General features: G+C 50.1%; 1 protein-coding gene across 7 annotated transcripts in view; it reads left to right on the top strand.

The window, feature by feature from the left end:
• Positions 1-22,442, top strand: part of SAMD4B (sterile alpha motif domain containing 4B) — a 36,520-nt gene that overhangs the window by 9,827 nt on the left and 4,251 nt on the right. For 3 of the 7 annotated variants that reach the window (XM_032612337.1, XM_032612336.1, XM_032612335.1), the window contains 10 exons: positions 1,017-1,077; positions 2,059-2,115; positions 3,369-3,771; positions 12,968-13,438; positions 17,991-18,230; positions 18,804-18,913; positions 19,073-19,159; positions 19,897-20,239; positions 21,349-21,434; positions 21,935-22,053. In XM_032612337.1, coding sequence (XP_032468228.1) covers positions 3,576-3,771; positions 12,968-13,438; positions 17,991-18,230; positions 18,804-18,913; positions 19,073-19,159; positions 19,897-20,239; positions 21,349-21,434; positions 21,935-22,053 — 1,652 coding nt within the window. In that variant the 5' untranslated portion in view covers positions 1,017-1,077; positions 2,059-2,115; positions 3,369-3,575. Of the gene's footprint in view, positions 1-1,016; positions 1,078-2,058; positions 2,116-3,122; positions 3,258-3,368; positions 3,772-12,967; positions 13,439-17,990; positions 18,231-18,803; positions 18,914-19,072; positions 19,160-19,896; positions 20,240-21,348; positions 21,435-21,934; positions 22,054-22,442 lie in introns of those variants that run through there. The other 4 variants (XM_032612339.1, XM_032612333.1, XM_032612334.1 and 1 more) reach the window with 2 other exon arrangements.

Raw genomic sequence — 22,442 nt, 5'->3', positions numbered from 1 at the left:
GAAGAAACTAGATTAATGTTCAGTCAGCAGTTTATTTGGGGGGCACAGTGCTGTTGGGGGTCACAGTGCTGTTGCTTGGGAAAAGTAACAACCCAGTAAAAGTGTTTATAGGAAAGAGCGTGCACAACTTTGGTCTGTTTGTGGATTTGGTCATCTTTTTGCCGTAAACGCTGTTGGCATAGCAAACCTCCCATCACAGTTGTTCCCTCTGAAATAGTAACATGTCCTTCTATCTTATGAGTTGCCACCCAGTGAAGGAATCCCTCCCACTCCCAAGGGATATTCATCCAGCCTCTGCTTGACCACTTCCAGCAGCCAGGGAGCTTATTACCTCCTCATATGGCAGCCAGTTCCATTCTTGGACAGATACATTATTTTAAAATTCTTCCTTATGTTGAGGCAGCTGCTGTCTCCTTGGGACTGAAAGCCACAAAATGCTGGAGCTGGGAAGGGAAACTGATTTTTTCAGGCACATGAGCTACCACTCATCCATCCCGTATCCAGGGCAAACATTGATAACCAATCACATTACTCTTTCTCACTGAACCAGAAAGTAAAATGCAGCCTTAATTTTTTTAAATTAAATTTATCTTTAAAAATTACAAAAGTAATATATGTTCATTTGCAACTAGTGAAATAGTACAAAGTTATATAAAGAGAGTGTTAATAATTCCTCCTTCTCTCCAAGGTAACCAATATGAACAGCATACACATTTTTCTACATACATACATAGACATTGACATATGAGATATATAAGGGCTTTTGTATATGGCTCTTTTTTTTTTCATTTTACAAAAATGGCATGATTGTACATATTACTATGTACTTATGGACATCCCTCCATCTTGGTAGTTAAAGATCAAACACTATACTTAGATCTAAATATATTGTTTGTATGCTGCTATCAAGATCAAGCATATTTTTAATTACTACCTAACATCCCCTTATATGAGGTGTGCTCCAATTTATTAGTCATTCTCCAGTGATGGATATTGCCATTGCTTCATTTCTTCAGGACCCTTCTCACTGCAGTGTTCCGGGCAGCCACTACCAATCGATTGGAGTTAGCCTGTGAGGTAAAACACATTTGTCATGTCTGATCCAGTCTCGCTCCTTATCTCACACATTCTAGAGAAGGGAAGCAGACTAGCTCAAACATTAAAGTGACAGAGTGGCTGGGGCAAGACTAGAACTGAATTTTCTTGACTTTCAACATTTCCCATATCTCATGTTGCCTCTCACTTAGAGCCATCTACCCTTTTTCTCCTCTGGAGTAAATAAACAAATCTAATTCTTCTTCTGTGTGCTACCCCTTCAGGTATTTGAAGTCAGTTATGCCATTCTTCCTGAGTCTTCTCTTCCCCAGGGGAAATTTCCCCAGTGCCTTCAAATTTTTCCCTTAGGGCAAGGTTTCCAAATCCCTTTACCATCCTTTGGGCCATTCCTTCTATCACCTTCTCCCCAGGGGCTGTAGAAGTCCCAAGTGTGGCTTCCATGCTCACTTTCATTTATTCATTCAATAAATATATATTGAGCACCTTCTAAGTCCTAGTCACTGTCCTGGGCACTGCGCAACTATATAGCTTGCATTTGTTGGGAAGAGAGAAACAACAAACAAAAATATGATGATATCTAAGGGTGCCAAATTATATAGAATAAATGAAATAGCATTAATAGAGTGACAGAGAGAAACTCCTTAGATTGGATGGTCAGGGAAGATCTCTCCGAGGAAATGACATTGAGCTGAGACCTGAGTGACAAGTAGAAGCCAGCCATGCATAGGTCTGGGGGAAGCCATGGATAGGTCCAAGTGAACAAGAGCTTGGTACACAGGGAGGGTGGAGGGGCCACCAGAGTCTTGCAGGGAGCCCTGTAGGCATTTTATTTAAATACAGTAGGAAGTCATTGGAGGATTTTAAGCCAGGGAGGCAACATTTGATTTGCTTTTGAAAAGATTTCTGGGAGGCTTGTTTAGCTGGGAGCAAGGTTTCATCCCCCCCCCCCCCCCCCCCCCCCCCCCCCCGTCACACACTTTCTCTTGTTTCTTATATCCAAAGGGATTGACAGCCAGACCAGTTTGCTCTGTTCAACTGTCCCACTGAGGATCTATTGAGGTGAGTCACAGCCATTGTCAGTTGTACCTCACAGCCCTCCTCAGCAGGAGCATAGACATTCAGGGAGATGGCAATAGCTCCCTAAAACCTAGCCCAGCAGGTTCAATGGGTCTTTGTATGGAGTTCTCAGTCCTCTTGGCAGCCAGAGGGAGATGGAGCCAAATGGTTTGGGGATGGAGCCAAGAGCACTGGTTGCAAGAGAGGCAGAGGGGAAATGTGAGTGGAGACCTGGAGCAGGAGACACTTAGAAAAAGCCTTAAGAGTAGTGTCCAGAAACCAGTCAGCTGAAGAATAGGCCTGTTGTCTGCCCAGTTGACACAGCTCCTGTGTAGTTCCTGCCTGCAAAAGGAATTTGGACACTTTCTTGCTTGGGAGTTTTTAACATCTGATGTGTCGCCTTCTCAGGTTGGTATCCTCTTGGCTCTTAGGAGTCTGAGTGACAAGCTGCCATGTCTGGGAGCCAAGGGGACATCCCAACCCAGAGGACCTGGGTCAGGAGTAACCTTCAAGGGAATGAAGAAGAAGGGAGAGATTCACTTCAGAACAGGGATAGGTGGGATCTTAGAGATCAGAGTGGGAGAGCTGAGTTGGAACAGATGAGATCCCCCCAGCATGTTGGAGATCTTTGAAAAGGACCTCTGCCCCTACCCTTAGGCACCCAGTTACTGATCAGTTAGCTATCCACATACCTGAGATCTCCACCAGGGTCACCACCCACCTATATCCTAGCCTTGTGGGTCTTAGCTTGAAATAATACAAAGAGTCCATAGGGTCCTTTTAGCAGGCGAGCAGTCACTCTGCCCAGCCCCCCTGAAGGAGGTGACCAGAGACCAGCAAGGAAAGGGCATGTGCTTAGCATCACATGTCTGCTTAGTCATGTCACCTGGGGCCAGGTCTCCATTAATTCAGATATTTTGCCACAGTGTGCATTGTCTCCTATTTCCCATCTAGAATATCTTGCCAACTTACTCTCTGCTTTAAATCCACTTCCTTTGGCCCTGTGACAGCCAGACCTGAGGGGCAGCATCTTCTTTGTCTGAGTCTCTGAGTCCCAATCAAGCCTTTTCTCTGGATCTGGAGATTGGAGGGAGAGTTGGTTTAGTATCTGGTTAGCTTCATCTTTCTCCCAGGAGCTCAGCAGGGTAGGTACCTTGAAAGAGGAAGGCATGAGGCCTCCTTACCCCTTCAGCCCACACTCACCAGGCCAGTTCCAGCCCCTTCATTCTCTCTGACGACCTTGCTTCCTTTTCTAGGAGCCTGGAGAGGAGTGGCTAGACCAAGACCTCCCCCGATGTGAGCAGGTGTCCTCCTCCCTGCACCACCCATTGCCACCACGCCAGGGAACATCCTCAAGCCCTGGCCCTCAGGGGAGAGGTAACAGGAGCCCGCAGCCGAGACCATGTGACGGCGCTGGCCCTTGCCACCGCCGTCCCCCCCACCCTGGCCCCAGGCCTGGCACCATGATGTTCCGAGACCAGGTGGGCATCCTCGCTGGCTGGTTCAAGGGCTGGAATGAGTGTGAACAGACAGTGGCCCTGCTGTCACTTCTGAAGCGGGTCACCCGCACCCAGGCCCGCTTCCTACAGCTCTGCCTGGAGCACTCACTGGCGGACTGCAATGACATTCACCTGCTGGAGTCGGAGGCCAACAGTGCTGGTGAGTCTCCAGCGATGGGCACACAGCAGGAGGGAGACCTGGAACGGGAACAGATATCAGGTGTCTGAGGAGGCCTACCCAGCAATGGCACTAAGAAATGTGGGTTCTAGGCTTGTTGGTAGGTGAGAAGTCCCTGACCTCCCAGGTCATCATCATGGCTCTTCTGAGGCTTAGTTGCCAGAAATCCTCAGACATGGAATGGGGGACTCCTGGGGGAGTGCAGTGCAAACTAGAAACTACCCATAACAGAGGAAGGATCATGTAGGGTGGCTGGTCTGGGCAGCCAAAAGGAACAGACTAAAGTCATTACCTATGAAAGGGGGACGGAAGGTGAGCATTAGTTCATTTCTCAAGCTACAGGACGTCAGAGCTAGGAGGAAATTTTAGAACTCTTCCAAAATTCACATGTCATCTTATACTATTCTTTACCCCCTCAAAGGTAGGTTGCACCTAAGGCATAAACAGCTTCAAGAGAGTTTTGAATTTAGATATAGTCCATATCAGTTTCCTGAACACTCAGTAGAGAAGTGCTCTTTGTCCCACGAAGTTGACATTGGGATGGGTGAGCTAGGCTTTGCTAGAACCTCTCCCTCAGGCCCCAGGTCTAGCTAGGAGTCAGTCCAGAGAACCATCTCAAGGGGCACTGCTGAAGCCATTCTGGCCTTCTGGGCCTCCACAAGGCTGGATGGAGAGGTGTTGACCTAGGTGACGGGTGGGAGTGATGGAGGCCAAAGAAGAGGGGGAGTATGTGCACCTGAAAGCTAGCTGGGGAGGGGACCCCAGGACCCCATGTAGCATGTGTCCAAACTTTTCCCATGTTCTTCCTCAGGATAACGGTTCATATTGAGTCCCTACAACAAGCCAAGTACTGGTTTTACTTGTATAGTAACTTTGAAAACAGTGTTCTTTGGTGGCTCTAGAGTCAGACTGTCGAGGTTTAAATCCCAGTTGTGTCACTTGCTGTATAATCAAGTAACCTCACCTTTCTGAGCCTTGGTTTCCTCTTCTTTAAAATCAAGATGATAACTGTGCTTCTAGGTTAGTTACGATCCCTCTGAGAACAGTGCCTGGCATGTACTAAACACTCAATAAATGTTAACTGTTATTTTTATTGTCAGTAACTCATTTAGTCCACGCAACAACTTCACGAGATAGGTAATGTTGTTGTCTCCATTTTATAGGTGAGTAAATCAGCATGGGCTGCTAGGATTGGGATTTGGGGACCCCCAGAGCTGCTTCCTTCCTCTTCTCAGGCCTACCCGTCTTAGCAGCAGTCACCTTCATTTTTCTGAGTTTTTATGTACAATTCACAGAAGCACCATGGCTGTAGGGGAAGACAGTTCCTCAGGCCAGGAATCATCAGCTTAAGTCCCTGTCTTGCAGACAGTGGGCAGCAGGAACCCAGCTTGGCTCCAGCAAGCCCAGACCTCAGCTATTTCACAGCCCTCCCATCCTCCCCACCAGGGAGGGTTCCCCTCTGCTCTAGCACCAGGGCAAGCATTCTGAGGTTGTGGTATGGCTCTGCCCCTAGAGTGGGGGCTCCTTTGGGGCAGGCCAGTGTCTTAAGAAGCTTGGTCACACATCTCCACCACCCCATCCTGAGCAGGGAGTTGGGTGAGCACTGGGTGCCAATCCTGGCTGTATATCAGAATCACACCCGTGCTTACTGCTATTTATTTATTAGAGCATTTTTAGTTTTTGCTTTTGTTTTCAAAATTTGTGGTAAAATCAAACCATATGAAAGGTAAAAAGTGAGGTCCCCTTCCAGACTTCCACGTTCCCAATTTGTGTATGTTTTATGAGATATTCTGTGCATGTATGAGCACATACAAGTTCTCCCTTCAGCTTTTTCATTGTTTTGATTGTTTTAGCACAAAGAACATTGCACATATTAACCAATTTGCTTTTTTCACTTAACAGTATTACTTGAAGATCATTCCATATTCAGCACATACGTGTATACCTCATTGTTGTTAATGACTGCTTGATTGTAAGAATAGTAAGGTAACAGAGCCTGACCTGTGTATCAAGCAGTACTTTACTACCTTTATTACTCGTAACCCTCACAACAGCTCTGTAAGGAAGGTCTTTTAACTCCCCCATTTACAAACAAGACTGAGGTCTGCAGAGATTAGTGGCTTGCCCTGGGTTGTACAACTGGTCAGAGGTGGAGCTGGAATTTGACTTTAAATTTCTTCCTCTTGATCAGTAGGCTCTACTGCATGGTTATGTTTGGTCTTACTCTTATAAGCAGTGCTGTAATGAGTACCCTTTAAGCATCTCTAGGATAAATTTCTAGAATTCTGTGGGACTGCTAGTTTGAAGTTATGTACGTTTAAAATATTTGTTGTTACCACATTGCCCTTGAAAGACATGGTACACTTTATACCATGGTATACTTTATGCCTGAGACCCATCTCAGACGGTTTACATTAAGATATTGTGGTTAATGCCTGTCCTTGAGAACTGCTGTGGAATGAGTTGACTAGTGAATGAATATATGAATCAAGGTCTTTAGCCATAGCCCCATGTCAGGTGGTGAGAGGAAAACAAGTTGGTACTTAGGTGGATGGAGAGTTAGGGAAAACTTAAAATGAGGGAAGAGAGGGAGGGCCATGGTGTGTTCCAGAGTCAGCAGGAAGCCTGCCAGGATTAGAGCAGAGCATGACTGGAGAGAGAAGTGATCACAGAGGTAAATCCTGTGGGGCCTTGAAGGCCTCTTCCTAATAGACATTGGGACTCCAAGACTGTGTCTCCTGTCTCCCTCCCAACCTCAGGTAGAGCAGCTGCCCTGCCTTATTTGTGAAGGAAGGAGCTGCTTCCTGGGCTTGGAGGCCTGCATCCTTTTGGAGGCCTTGGAGGAGCTCTGTATCCTCTGTTCATTACGGCTTTCCCATCCCACTGTGTTTCCCAAATTTGCATCATCAGAATCACCTGATGGGGGAGAATGTGACCTAAAATCCAGATTTCTGGGCCCCCAACCCAGACCCACTCAATCAGAGTCCTGAGAGGATAGGCCTGGTAATGGGTACCCAAGTTCTCTTGCTGACCAGGCAGTTTGAGAGATGATGCTCTACTGATGATTCATTTGTCATGGGACATGAGAATAGGAATCAGGACACCCAGGAGTTCTAGATCAAGCTCTGCCACTAACACCTTTTGTGACGTGGGCCAGCCCCATCCCTCTTGGGCCTGAGGATTCACTAGACAGTACGGGGATTGTTCTAGATACTCTCCAAGTACATCAGTAGCCCTTAGTATTTTATGGGGTGGGCCCCTCAGCGAACCTGTCCCTCCTTCCCACCAAGATGCACACTTACCCCACAAACCAAATCTTCAGTTTATTTGGTCTACCAATTCTGTATAAGGGTTGCCTATAACAGGGTCTGAAGCTCTTCTTCAGCTTTTCAGATCCCATCAGGCCTGGAGGGCCAAACAGTGAGGCAGATCCTCTGCCATTTTCTGGGTTTATACTCCATGTCCCACCCATCCAACCCTGCTACTTCCTTCAGTTCTCCCAGGGAGACCCTGGGTTCAGGTTTGGGTCAGAGCTGCCAACCCACCCATCTCCTTCTCAGAAAGGGCCAGGGAATGCAGAGAGCTCAATCTCGGTGAGTGGGTTCCAATGCTGGCTTCATGTCAGAGTCACTTTATAAAAAGAACCTGAGGCCTCGGTCCTATCTCCAGAGATTTTGGTGTTTTTTAAGCTCCCTACTTGGCCCTTGTGTGCATCTAGTGGAGAACTACTAGTTTTGATGCTGACACTTGATTCTGGGTGGGCCCAGGAAGGTGGTGAAGGTACTGTCACATGACCTACTGGGAGTGGAGAGAAGAGGGGCATGGAAGAGGCTCTGGTCTGGGCTGTGTCCCTTCCTCTCAAGCAGCTAGGAGGGTGTAGGGAAGTCCCCCATCCCGGGCAGCCAGCATTGGTTTCATGGAAGCAGAGTCTGAGATAAAACCTGGGAACAGAAAAGCAACACCCAAGGGTCTCTGGAACAGGGAAGGAGAAGCCCCAGGTTTCCCCTTGTCATTATCCCTGTTCCTTCTCTCAGTGCTGTCTTCCCTGCCTACTTGGAGCTATTACAGTAATCCTACAACCCACCCCACTTCCCATGCTGACTTGGACTAGAAGGGTGGGGCCGGGGAAGCTGAAATCTCCTTCCCTCCCTGGTCCTATAGCTTCCTGGGCCACATTTCCTGCATTTCTTCCCTCCGCCTGTCCTCTGAGTCAGAGTCCCCCTATCCAGCAGGTTTAAGCCCTGCCCTCTCTGGCTCATCGAATCTGGGTGGGGAAACCGAGGTCAAGAAGGGGCTGTGGGTGAGTGAGTCACCCAAGCTCAACTCTAATGCCTCCACCCTCCCCTTTCAAGCTCTACTAACACAGTTCATCAAACAAAAATGTGAACCCCCTTGCCCTCCCCTATGTTTGTGTGAGATGGGATGAAGCATAGAGGGGCATGTTTGGAGCCAAAACGCATCCCCTCTGGCTGGTGCCTCAGGCTGCCACGATTGTTACAACAGCCCAGCATGTAAAAATGGATTTGCTCTTACGGCAGTCTCCAAGATATATTTGGCGCCTGTGATTTGCCAGCAACCAGGGTCATGACCTACTTAGCTCTGGTCACCTGGCCAAGGAGAGCACTCATATGCAGTCTCCCTCATCCTCTCTGGAGTCCAGGTTTGCAGCTTGGTGAGCAGCAGTCATTGACATCACAGCATTCCCCAGTCCCCTCCCCCATCCACCCACCTCCAGAATTTCATCATTGCTTGTTGTGCCTCTAGCTCAGAGGAACCAGAGACGTGTCTGTTTTTGGTAAATAACTGCATGAAATTCCCCACCCCTGTGGGGAATCTGAAGGGGGAGACCAGATGTGCCCTCCTGTGTGAATTGCTCCCTCCAGCCCCGAAATAGCGTAGGCTTTAGATCTTCAACCATCAGCAATGACAATAATAGTTGAAATGCATGGAGCACTTAACACAGATCAGGTGCTTTGCACGATTGTCTCATTGAATCTTTACAATAACCCTGTGATGTAGGGGCTTTTAACTACCCCCATTGTACAGAAGAGGAAACCAAGGCTCAGAGAGGTTTAAAGGACTGGCCCACAGTTATGTTGACCTACGTCTTAGAGGCAGAGCTAGATTTCGAATCCAGGCAAGTTTGCCAGTTGAACTTGTACTCTTTACTCAGTATACTCTGCTAGGTCATGAGACAGAGAGACCTGAGGTCAAGGGATCCTAGACAGGGCACATTATACACACAAAGACACCACTACCTTCCAGGGGACCATCAGGGTTCAGCTGTGCAGGTATTCATTGGGCCTCTGCTGTGCCTCAACTCTGGGCCAGACTTTTCTGCCCTGGGCAGGAAACTAGAAGTTCCATCCCTACCCATCATCTGCAGCCCCTGCTGGGCTCACCCCAAGGAGCCTGAGGCTGTGCAGATTCCTTGGACCAGTTCCAGTTCTCTCTGATGCTTTCCAGTCATGGGAGGCCCACCCTTCCCAGTTCACCGCTGTACAGACACATTAACACACATTTCCCTAGGGTCAGCCTCCATTCTTCCAAAACCACTCTCCCCTTTCACTGCAGTAGAACAAGGTCCTTCATTGAGCCCAACCCTTGGGGCTCTTCTGTCATGTCCCCTGGCAGTACCAGAGGAGAAGCTGTGTCCCTTAGCCCTGGCAGTACTCTGGGGTGGGGGAGGGACTAGACAAGGCTTCTCTCTGTCCCAGATGCCTCTGGCTACCCTGCAAGGCCTGAACAACAGCGATTGAGAGCATCAGGGTAGGGCTAAAGGGGTAGGCCAGCTCTGCTGGAGGAGAAGGGAGAAAAACACCAATCATTGAGTCACATACTGAGTGCTTACTATGGGCAGACTCTGTCAGGTGCTTTATATTCATTGTCTCCCTAAATCCTCTCAGCAGCCCTGTAATCCCTCTTTTACAGAGGAGGAGGCATATTGCCCAGGCAACTATACCACACCTGGGATGCAAGTCCTTAACTTTCTGTCCCTAATCTTCAGTCACTATATTTCTTCTTCCTTCTCATCAAAAACTAAAAACTCAGGGACTAAGTCAGGAAAATGGAGTACCAGGGAGGTCCTTCCCATGTGATCCAGTGCCAGATGGAGGTGGGAGAACTCAAAAGGTGAAGACTCCCTGAAGTCAGGAAGGCTTATCCCACCTTGGAAAGATCTTTAGATGTGGAGCTGACCTAAGAGATAGCTTCATGGTCATGGGGAGCTAGTTCAGGAGAAGATGGATGGAGGGGATGAGGTTTCCTAGCCTTGTGTGGCAGGTCCTGAAAGGGATCTTGAAAGCCAGGGACAGGGGGAAGAAGAAGATAGGCGGCATTGGAGAGATAGTAGAGGGTTGTGGGTAAAAGTTCCTCCCAGTTTTCGAGGCAGAGGGACCTGGGTTCAGATCTTGGCTCTGTCACCTTGGACATCACCTTCCCAAATGTATTTTCTCATCTACAAGATGGGCGTGCTAAAGCAAGAGTTGAGGTGAGGATGAAAGACGGTCATGTTCTTAGCATGTGTCTGGCTCAGAGTAAATGGTCAGTAAATATCCATTATTACTATTATTGTGTAGTATTACTCTTCGTTCTGTTTTGGCCAGTACTGTGGGCATAACATGGCTCTGAATAAATGGATGAACCCTTGAACACTTTAACAGGGGCTCTCTAGGAAGCTTGGGTCAGAGAGGCCCAGGCAAGAAAATGTGCATTTATATGGCCAGGAGTTGAGAGGTGTATGTGTTTCATTTTCTTAGAGCTACAAATGTAAGAATTAGTTATGTGAATTCCCAAGCCATAAATTTCCAGACAGGTCATTAAGGGAAAGAAATGCGTGAAAAAGGTATTTCTCAGGTTTTTATGCAAGGCTTCCAGTGGCCAGGTGTCTGGTCTGTAGTGTGGCCAAAGGAGACCAGAGGTCCTTGGAAATTGGGTTGAGACACCATCAGAGACAGAGGGATCCAGATCAGGGCTCACTTGAAATCCAGATGGCTAGAATTCTGAGGCCCTCCTTCTATACATGCCCATTCCCAGCCTCTCTGTTTCCTTGTCCGGGAGTTGGCTTATGCCTTGAGAATCTCTGTGGGTATTCAAAAGGAAGGAGCCCCTGTAAGATATAATAACCATGGTGTTAGAAATGACAGCTGATGTTTACTGAGGACTTACTTTGTGCCTTCCTTTGTGCTTTGGTCTCAATTCATAGCAACCATGCCAGGTAGGAATGATTGTGAGCCCCACTTTACGGATAGAGAAAGTAGAGCTCAGTGAAGTGATCACATTTACATCAGTAAGTAGGAGAGGAGGGACATAAGCCACATCACTGCCTGTTCTTTTTCATCACCCACCCCTCTGGGGTCCTAGCTCTGTTCGGTTAGAACCAGCTCCTTTGTCCCTTTCCAGGACCTCACCAATATCCCAGTAACTCAACTCTCAGAACTTCCTTGTTAGGTGTTTGAAAATCATTACGGTGGCTATAGATATGAGCTCATTTGCCCAAGAGTGAGGGCAGGGTTGGTCCCAGTCTTTGATCATTGTCTCTTTTCTCAAGTATTGGTATACTTTGTTCCTTTCCCTTGCCCCATCAGCATTACCTGCCATCCTCCACTCCATTGAGCTAGTCATGGAAGTGGTAACAAGGTTTTCAAGGAGGACAGTCAGTCCTGTAACAGTTCCTTCCTGAGACCTCCTTTTTTTTAAAAATATTTATTTATTTATTCATTCATTCATTCATGCTGTGTTGGGTCTTAGTTGCGGCATGAAGAACCTTTAGTTGCAGCATCCAGGCCCTTAGTTGCGGCATGCATGTGGGATCTAGTTCCCTGACCAGGGATCGAACCCGGGCCCCCTGCATTGGGAGCGTGGAGTTTTACCCACTGGACCACCAGGGAGTACCGAGGCCTCCTTTATGTGGCTAGCTTGGGGCCTTATTCTTGGGGAGCTCACTTCTGGGTAGAGAGAGGAAGCCTCACTCATCTTCACAGGACAGACAGGCCCTCAGACAATGGGATGGGAAGGAGACATCACCAGCTCACCAGGGCGTGGAGTAGCCACAGAAGGCTTCCTGGAGAAGGGCAGGTGTAGGCAATCCCTAAAAGAAGTAGAATTTGGATAGGAGGAAGGAGACTGTTGCAGGCTAAAGCGTTGAATCTCAGCCTGAGTATGGAAGCTTGGATGAATATGGCATGGAGAGAGCCCCAGGGAGGATGGGGATATCCTAAACCAAGTTTTTATCTGGAGGAATAGGAGGTGGGGGAGTGCCCTGGAAATGAAGGTGATGTTGGGCTAGGAGCTCTTGAACTTGAGTCCATTGGTGCTGGTTGCCATCATAAGCTCCTGGTCAGGAACATGATATCCTAGTGTGCTTTAGGAAGATCACTCCATCTGGGAGTATGGGATGAATTGGAAGGGGAGAATCTAGAGGCTGAGTCCAGTTTAAAAAGCAACAGTAAGCATTTATTAGCTATGTTCTGCATGCCAGGCCACTTCCCATTCTTTCTTAGCTTCTTGAATCTCAGAGCGACACTGTGAGTCGGGTACTGTAATTATCTCCAGAATTTTTCAGGTGAGGAAATCAGTGCTCTGTGAGGTTCAAGCGACAGAGGTCCAGCTAGTGAGCTGGGGAGTCCAGACCATCTGATTCCAGGTTGTTTTGTTTTGTTTGGCCGAGCCATATGGCATGTGGGATCTTAGTTTCCAGACCAGGGATTGAACCTGTGCCCCCTGCAGTGGAAGTGTGGAGTCCTAACCACTGGACTGCCAGGGAATTCCTGAGCACAAGCTCTTAACCACTGTATTCCGTTGTCCTCCAAGTCAGGAAAGAGGGTGTTTTGATAGTCAGGGGAAAGCAGGTACAGGCCATGAAGATAAAGAGTGGGGATACAGCAAGAAGAGCAGGCCTGGGGGCAGCAGGAGGGGCTCAGATTCCAGAGTAGCAAGTTTGGCTTATTAGGAGTCATAGCAGGTTTCTGAGAGTGGGAGTGATGGAACCAGAAAAAAAATTACTCTGGAAGCAGGCTGAGTGTGTTAGATATCACCTGTATGAGGGACAAGGTCGGAGTCATGAAAGGAGAAGGGAAATGAGATTGGAGCTGAGGGAGCAGGCTATAGGCACCTCTCCTGGTTTTATGGGAGTCCCCCACCCTGGCTCCCCTGACATTCCCTCTTGTCCCCTCTGCAGCCATCGTCAGCCAGTGGCAGCAGGAGTCCAAAGAGAAGGTGGTGTCCCTCCTGCTGTCCCACCTACCCCTGCTTCAGCCAGGCAACACAGAGGCCAAGTCGGAGTACATGAGGCTGCTGCAGAAAGTGCTGGCCTACTCGATTGAGAGCAATGCCTTCATCGAGGAGAGCCGCCAGCTGCTCTCCTATGCCCTCATCCACCCGGCCACCACTCTGGAGGACCGCAATGCGCTGGCCCTCTGGCTGAGTCACTTGGAAGAGCGGCTAGCTAGCGGCTTCCGCACCCGGCCTGAGCCCACCTACCACTCACGCCAGGGCTCGGATGAGTGGGGTGGCCCTGCAGAGCTGGGCCCTGGGGAGGCAGGACCAGGCTGGCAGGACAAGCCACCCCGGGAAAATGGACACGTGCCCTTCCACCCACCCAGCTCAGTGCCGCCAGCCATCAACAGTATTGGGAGCAACGCAAACGCAGGTGAGGAGGTGGGAGTCCGGGAGGCCATGCCTACTTGAAAAGGGTCGGACCGGGCTCTCTCTTCACTCGCTCTGTGTCCCTGGGCAAGTCACATAACCTCTCTGGGCCTCAGCTTTATGAGACAGTGCAGAGGTTGTGAACTGGCATTCCCAGAGCCATTTCTGACCTGCAGGCATGTTTTATTGAGCTCAAACTCAACAAAACTTTGGTTTTTGTTTTGTTATGTTTTTAAATAAATTTGGTGATGTAAGGAATTGGGAATTTTCTCCTAAAAATCTGGATTTTCAGCTTCTCTTGAAAAGTCAAAAGATCTGGCAACTCAAGGCCTGTATTCCTGGTGGCAACCGTAAGATGGAGTTGAATATTGGTCACCGCCTTCTGACCCTGCACATGTGTCCCAGTCGGCCTCTGCCCCTACCATCCCACTTTGGGCATGTATGATAACTGCCTGACTTCAGTTATAGACCATCATAATTTGAGGTCCCTTCCAGTCCAGACATTCTGGATTTTTGTATCTGGCTGCAGCCTACAGACTCATTTCTGAGAAATGTATGTTTGTAAGCCTGTTCATATTAGGTGTAACTCATGCTGCAAGGCATTAGTAATAGTAGGTAACATTGTTGAGCATTGACTGTGCTAGGTACTCTTTTATAGGCACTTTTCAGGCATGATCTCGTTTAATCCTCTTCACAACAATATTATTAGCCCCATTCTGCAGATGAAGGCACTGAGACTCAAAGAGCCGAAGTCTTGTATTCAAGGTCACAGAACAAGTGGTGGAACTGGCCAGGGTTTAGACCCAGGCAGTCTGATACCAGAGCTTGCATCTGACCACTGTGCCATCCTTCAACTAAGTGGCCTCTTAGCAAGCACCCGCAGAGGCTGGGGTCAGCGGGAGGAGCTGGTATTCCAGTGAGTTTTTGAAATATTAGTTGAACAGTATAAGGGAGAATGGCGTTTCCAAGGATTGATGAGGTGACAGGACCTGACTTAAAGCAAGAAGTTTCCAAATTTAACCTCAAGGTGGCCGGCCCCTTTTTGCAGGCACTGGTTAAAGCAGGCCAGGAGTGGGTGGCAGTGAAATGTTACCTGTGCCAGTGGGTGGGGTGAACCCTGGGTCTTCATTGCCCAGCTGTGTGGCACCTGTTACATATCAGTTACCCCTGAGCCTCTTTCTTCCCCAGCTGAATATGGATATCCTGGTCACCTGCCTCCTTCCAAGATGCTGGCAAGAATCAGGGAAGATAGAGGGGTAGAAGGGTACTTCTGGGAACTCTAACAACCCAAGGTGTCTTGGACCTTGTTTTCTAGTCTCAGAGCATGACAGTTTCTGGGTCCATGTTGGGAGGGTATATTAATAATCATAATTCTAGCTAAAATATATTCAGCGTTTAGTCTTTGCCAAGAGCTGTTCTGAGAAGTTTATACTTATAAATTCATTGGCTGAGGCACAGAGGAGTCACTTGCCCAAGGTGGTGTAGCCAGAATTTCAATCGAGGCAGTCTGGCTCCTCAGCTTATATTCTTTGTTACTGTGCTACACTGCCCCCACCTAAAAGTGACCCTCCCGAAGATGCTTATCAAGGGGAGGGGTCACCCATGCAGGGTGCCCATACAGTCCTTCCTCCCCACGATGGGGACAGCAGCTTTAGAGGACCAAGCTGGAACAATGTTAAATAGGGGATTTGAACCAGAAGAGGAAATGGGCATTCCAGGTACAGGGCACAGCATGAATTGAAGGTATAGGGGTGTCAGATTGGAGGGGACAGTATGCAGGCATGTCTGGCTAGGATGGAGAAGTGCGAGGATTTAAATGAGTAATAGCAGTAGCAAATATTCATGTTTACCCTGTGCCAGAGACTTCACATGGAAGTGGAGACAGAGGGGGAAGATGAAGTGACTTGCTCAGGATCATGAAGTTAATAGATGGCAGAGCCAGAATTTGAACGCAGGTCTGTCTTGACTCTCAGATCTCAGTATGTTAGGGCCACATTCAGAGGGGGCCTTGAAGGCTAGGATGAAGCTTTTCAATTTCAATTTCAAGCAGTTGCAGGAAACAGGAAGCCATTAAACTATTTTTGAGTGGGGAGCAAGGATTGGCCTGTAAGGGCAGGCAGGGTGGGTTTGGGGTGCTGCCAAGGACAGGCCAGGGCTTCTTGGAGAGTGTGAGGCCCTGGATGTCTGGCCGGCATTCCTGTTTTTATGGTTCTCATGCTGTGGCCAGCCTCCACCCCAGTGTGGGTCCAAAAAGGGCTCCTCAGGAACTGCACAATCGTTCCAATCAGGATAATTTCCAGCCCTCTCAGCCTCGCCTTCCCGCTTCTTGGTTGAGAAGGGAGGAAGGAGGAAGCCAGGAACACCAAGACAGGCAAAAAAAAAAAAAGGCCTGTGTTAAGGGTTACCCAGCCCCCCCCAGGACCCAGAGGGTGACATCTTCTAGGAGTCCAGAGGCTTGGAGGAGCCCCTTGCAGAGAACCCCAGAAGCCACAGATAGGGGGAGGAGGCTAGCCTTAGTGGGTGGGATCAATGCACTGCCCTCTCCCTCAGGTGACTTCCTGGCTAGGATCATAGATAACTGTCACAGATGAGGGAAGGTGCTTTGGGGACCTGTACCAGGCTGGTTGTCCTTCTGAGGCTGGGTGTCAGTGTAGCACTGGCAGGAATCCCAGCCTTTCCATCAGAAACGAGGCTGGGGTTCTTCTGTCTCTGCCTCCCAACTCTTTGTGGGAACTGGGACAAAGGACTTCAGTTCCCCAGGCCTTGATGTTCTCACCTACCCAGGGTGAGGCTTTTTGGCTTTGTTTCCTTTTCTTTTTTTGACTTGAGATACTTCTAGATTTCCTGTGTCAAGCTCAGAGGCCCCCTTAGCACCCTTAGGATGGTCGGTGCCCTCCTTTTGGACTTAATGAAACTTTGAAAGTTCCTGTGTATCTTGCCCTGACCTGGAGGTACAGAAATGATTGGGCAGGCTTGCAGCCATCCTACAGAAGCCCAGAGTCCAGTGTGAGGCAGGCTAGTGAAGGGGGCAGTAAGTGCTGGACTTGAGGTAGCACAGGGGCCCAGGGAACACAGAGGAAGGAGTCACAGAAGAGGGAACACTTGAGCCAGGAGTGAAGGCTGAAGTGGCTGGCAGATAAGGGTGGACGAGCGGTGAGCTAGGGGGAGGGAATAGCACTTGTAAAGGTCTGGAAGCTCATGGGAACCTGCCCTGTCCTTAGAATGGTTAAAAATCAAGTTGGATCCTTTTTCTTACCTCAGGAATGGGATGGATGGAGGGTGTGAAACATCCTGTGGATGAGGGCCTGGATTCACTCTGATTTGGGCTCAGTGTAGGAAAAATCTTTGGGAGGTGGTGAAGCCCAATAACAGAGACGTTGAGGAAGCAATTTATGTACTTCATTCACTTACTTTGCAAGTAGTTGTGAAGAACCTCCTCTAGTCGAGGCCCCATTGTAATTACTGAGGATACAATGAAGTTTAAGACGGGACAGGGCCCTGCTGTCACAGGTCTTGTAGGAGGGGCGTACAGTTAATAAGCAAGTGAACAAATAACTAGATACGGTCATCTCAAGCTGTGATAGGTGCTGTAAGAAAGATAAGGCAGCGGGGCTTCCCTGGTGGCGCAGTGGTTGAGAGTCCGCCTGCCAATGCAGGAGACACGGGCTCGTGCCGCGGTCCGGGAGGATCCCACATGCCGCGGAGCCTGCGCGTCCGGAGCCTGTGCTCCGCAACGGGAGAGGCCACAACAGTGAGAGGCCCGAGTACCGCAAAAAAAAAAAAAAAAAAAAAAAAAGATAAGGCAGAGTGATATGATAGGGGGTTGGTGGGGGACAGCTACTGCTGACTGAGGGTTCAGGGAAAGCCTCAGAAGAGGTGATTGTTTGAGATGAGACCTGGGGGAGCCAACTGCTAAGATCAGGAGAACAAGAAGAGCGGGCAAGCACAGAAGTCCTGAGGCTGGAACAAGCCTGAGTGTTCCAGGAACAAATTGGGGCGGCTGTGCGGCAAAGGCTAGAAGGGCTTGAACCAAAGGGGTGAGTCATGAGAGATGAGAAGTCAGAGGTGAGCAGGGCCCAGATCCTGCAGAGCCTTGTAGGTGTCGGGGGAAGAGTTTGAATTTTATTCTCAGTGCGAAGGGAAGCTACAGGTAAGATTTAATCGGGGACTGACTGGGTCAGATTTGCATTTTTAAGAAGGATCAGTGTGGCTGTTGTGAGTTGATTATAGACTGTAGGGGGCAAGGATGAAGGCAAGAAACCGGTGAGCAGGTTGTGACAGTAATTCCAGCTAGGGACGCCAGTGACTTGGCCCAGGGTGGTAGCAGAGGAAGTGGAGCGGTTCAGAGAAGTGGCTGAGAGCTTGCTGATGGATTGGGGGTGGAGGAGTGAGGGAACCAGCAGTACCTGGTAGGTGGTTCCCCTCAGACCTCAGGGTCCCTTCCTCTTGTTGAATTCCAGGGCTGAGCTGCCGTCCATGGCACTGACCAGGGGGACACGGTCTCCTGTGGTCAGATCCCCAAGCCTGACCTCTTGCCTCTCTCCCCCTCCGGCCAGGTCTCCCCTGCCAAATCCACCCCAGCCCGCTGAAGCGCTCCATGTCGCTCATCCCCACGAGCCCCCAGGCCCCTGGTGAGTGGCCAAGTCCAGAGGAGCTTGGGGCCCGGGCTGCTTTCACCACGCCCGACCACGCACCCCTCTCGCCCCAGAGCAGCGTGGCCTCCTCTGGCAGCGAGCAGACGGAGGAGCAGGGCTCCAGCCGGAACACTTTTCAGGAGGACGGCAGTGGCATGAAAGGTACAATGTGGGAGAGTAACACTAGGACCCTCCTCAAGAGGCTTCCGCAGAACTTACAAGGACAGAAGAGAGCTTGTAGCTGCCACCCCACCTGTCCTGTCCCTCCCCACCCAATTCTTCCTCTCCCCCACTCCATCCCCGAGAAGGGGACAGGTCTGAGGAGAGTGGACAGGCCCTGCCCTTAGGGCTTAAGACTGGGCAGAGGGACCCCCACAGGTCCCAGTCTGATGGGGGAAAAGCCCCTGCCCTCAGGCACACCAGTCTGACAAGAAAGCCAGGACACAGAGGTAACTGATGGAATAGAGGTTCCAGGAATACTTTTAAAGACATCAGAGGTCATCCTAGTACACATCCAACCCAGCAACTCAGGAGGATCGGGTGTTCTGACCAGGGAAGGCCACCTGGAAGGGTCTGGCTGGACAGAAGAAGGTAGCTTATGGACCCTTGGCTTCTCCCTACCTCCTTCCAATTTTCTACAGCTTTTAAGGCTGCCTATGATTTATGCCTGGTCCTTCCCCACATCTGTCACCAGGGCCAGATTCCTGATCTTAGGCCCTCCCTTCTTTTCCACAGATGTGCCCTCGTGGCTTAAGAGCCTCCGCTTGCACAAGTACGCGGCCCTCTTCTCACAGATGAGCTATGAGGAGATGATGACACTGACTGAGCAGCACTTGGAGTCTCAGGTAAAGCCGAGGGGACCATCAGGGCGGGGTTGGGGGCAGTACCATTTTGACATTACCCTTGCAGCCCAAGCCTCCTCTGTCTCTTTGGGCCTCGTTGGGGCACCTTGAGTACCTCAGCCTCCCATTTCCAGCTTCCTCTCCCCTTCTGTCCTACCGCAGAATGTCACCAAAGGTGCCCGCCACAAGATAGCCCTGAGCATCCAGAAGCTGCGCGAGAGGCAGAGTGTCCTCAAATCCCTGGAGAAGGTGAGGACCTGCTATCCCCATCCAAGGCCAACTGGCTACCCAGTGGTGCTAGTGGCTGAAGTCTCTGGGTCAGCCTTGTTGCCTATGTGGCCCCCACCTCGGGACCTCCGCAGCCCTAGGGAACCAGGGTCCAAGGACCAAGTGCAGGTCGGATCACAGGGTTCACTTGCTGTGGCTAAGCTAAGAGGCTCTCCTCCCTGTCTGTCCTGGCCTGTGTCTCCAGAATCTTGTTTGTTGACTCAGCCCCTCTCTTCCATTTCACTTTTCCATCTCTGACAGCTCTTTCTGATAGAGCAGAGTGTCTCCCCTGTGTGCATGATCTCTCTTTCCAGTTGGTTGTTTCTTATCCGCTCACTCTCCTTACACATCTGCCTTGATTTGCATCCCTTTTTCCCTTTCCCTGCCACTTACCTTCTGGTTTTTGCCCCCTTCAGTGTCTTAGTCCAGATCTCTGGGTCTGAATCTGGTTCCATCCTCGGTGGGACCCTGAGGCCCCACCTTCTAAGCTCCGTGGGACTCTACCTTGAGGGGGGAACAGGGACTGTGTATGTACAAATGTGTGTGTTTGTGCATGTGTGTGTGTGTATGCTCTGGCAGTGCCCTTACCTGCCTTCTCTGTGTGCTGGAACCCAGGGTCCCACCAGCTCTCTGCAAGGACTGTTTGACCCCACATGTATAGTCATTCTACGTAGCTCTGGGGGTTGGCATGTGACCCAGGCTGTGTCTTCCCCGCTCAGGATGTGCTGGAAGGCGGGAATCTGCGAAACGCTCTGCAGGAGCTGCAGCAGATCATCATCACCCCCATCAAGGCCTACAGTGTCCTTCAGGCCACTGTGGCTGCCGCCACCGCCACCACCTCTACTGCCAAGGACGGGGGCCGGGGGGAGCCACCGCTGCCAGGTGCGGAGCCTCCCCTGGCTCACCCTGGCACAGACAACGGCAGTGAGGCCAAGGACCCTCCAGCTGCAGAGGGCTACCCCCCTCCACCAGCTCCAGCTCCCACTGATGGCAGTGAGCCAGCCCCGGCTCCCGTCGCTGATGGAGACATCCCCAGTCAGTTTACACGGGTGATGGGCAAAGGTGAGACCACCCAGGGCCCAGCAGGAAATTCTGGGGCAGGGGGCCAAGTGAACCCAGGCATCAAAGGTCAAATCCAGTTTAAATGATGGAAGCAAAACTTTTCAAAGCACTCTGGGGATTAGAGCACTACAGAGAGTGGCTAAGACTGAGATGACAGGGCCCCTGCCCTCGGGTGCATCCAGGCTGGTGGTGGGAGACAGTCCTTACCCTCAAGGTGTCTCCAGCCTGAGCAGAAGATGGGACATTGTGTCAGTGGAAACTGCATACAGTAAGGAGTGAAGAGATAAGGCAAATCCATCGGCTCTTTCAGAGGGGACTGAAGTCCACGGGATGGGTGTGGTGAAGCTCTTAATGGTGAAGCCTTTTCCTAAGGCAGCACAGTGTAGGCAACTTGACACTTGGGGTTAAGTTGTTTCTTTTTTTTTAATAAGTTTGTTTTCTTTTTTTTATATATAAATTTATTATTTATTTACTTTTGGCTGCATTGGGTCTTCATTGCTGCGCACGGGCTTTCTCTAGTTGTGGCGAGCGGCGGCTACTCTTCCATTTCAGTGCGCGGGCTTCTCGTTACAGTGGCTTCTCTTGTTGCAGAGCACAGGCTCTAGGTGCGCGGGCTCCAGTAGTTGTGGCGCGTGGGCTCTAGAGCGCAGGCTCGGTAGTTGTGGCTCACAGGCTTAGTTGCTCCGCGGCCTGTGGGATTTTCCCGGACCAGGGCTCAAACCCGTGTCCCCTGCATTGGCAGGCGGGTTCTTAACTACTGCACCACCAGGGAAGTCCCAGGTCTAAGTTCTTTTAGCTGAGTGGCCTGGGACAAGTGACTCAACCTCTCTCAGCCTCAGGCTAAAGATGCCTACATTGATGAGACTGTTGCAAGACTTAAAAAGGAGAAAAGGTATCATTTACTTCACATCTGCTTTATGCCAGGCACTGTGCTGGGCACTTTATATATCCTCGTGATAAGCCAGGTACAGTGCTTGGCACATAGCTAGTACTCATCCAGCACGAGTTTCCTGACCCACCTTCTGTGCCACCCAGCTGGGCCAGGGAAGCTGGAACATGGCAGAGGGCACGCTGGTAGCTAACCTCCTGCCCTCTCCCATGTCCCCAAGTGTGCACCCAGCTGCTGGTGTCCCGACCAGACGAGGAGAACATCACCAGTTACCTCCAGCTCATCGAAAAGTGCCTGACTCATGAGGTGAGGCCTTCTCTAGGGGTCCCAAGAAGGGAAAGACTGCCCCATCACTCTCAGGACCAACATTCCTTATATAACCAATAGGGCCCTGCCTGACTGGCACGTGCCCACCTCTCCAGCCCTCATCCTTCCCAGTGTTGGGTTCAGTGGATGCCCCTGAGCGCTCATTCTTAGAGCCTTAGTACATAATCCTCTGGGGAGTAAGTCCCCCTCCTGTCTGCTGGCCCCTCAGATCTCAGTTGATACGTCTGTATCTCAGGGATGCCTTGACCAGCCCCTCATAACATCAGGTTTCTTGTGCCTCCTGTGCTTCTCCCTCACAGCATTTATCACTTACGAATGCGTGTGTATCTTCTCCCCAACTAAACTGTAAGCTCCGTGAGCACAGGTCACCTCTGTGTCCCAGCTTTGACCAGCACAGGCAGTTGATAAATATCTGAGCAAATGGATGGAAGGCAAATGTGAAAGAAGCACACACACCCCTTTCACCCCCCTAATTCTAGGCTTTCACGGAAACGCAGAAGAAACGGCTGCTGTCCTGGAAACAGCAAGTGCTGAAGCTCCTCCGGACCTTCCCGCGCAAAGCCGCACTAGAGATGCAGAACTACCGGCAGCAGAAAGGGTAGGCGGGCGTCCAGGGCACAGGGACTTCCCTCCCTAGGCCCTCGTTGGTTGACAGATAGTGCCTAGAGGGATGATTGCATTCTGGGCTGGGAATCCTGTTATACTCATTCAGTAACTGGGTGTCTTTATACAAGTCACCCAGTGAGGACTTTGCCATAAAAAAATCAGGTGGTCCCTGATTTTCCATTAGAATAGAGTGCTGAGCTGGCAAAACCAGCACATGTCCCCATAGCTGGCCCCTTGCCTGTCCCTTGTTCTCCTCACCTGTGTGCAGAGGACTCTGAAGTCCCTTCTCACTCCAAACAAACAGCAGAAATATTGTGCTTGAGAATTGAAGTTAGGAGAACTACTTTGAGTGGACTTGAGGAAACCTTCGTACACTCCCAG

This window comes from Phocoena sinus, chromosome 19 (assembly GCF_008692025.1).
Source record: "Phocoena sinus isolate mPhoSin1 chromosome 19, mPhoSin1.pri, whole genome shotgun sequence".
In the NCBI taxonomy this organism is placed as follows: Eukaryota; Metazoa; Chordata; class Mammalia; order Artiodactyla; family Phocoenidae; genus Phocoena; species Phocoena sinus.
Note: the sequence above shows the minus strand (reverse complement) of the source record. Positions and strands in the feature narration are given on the sequence as shown.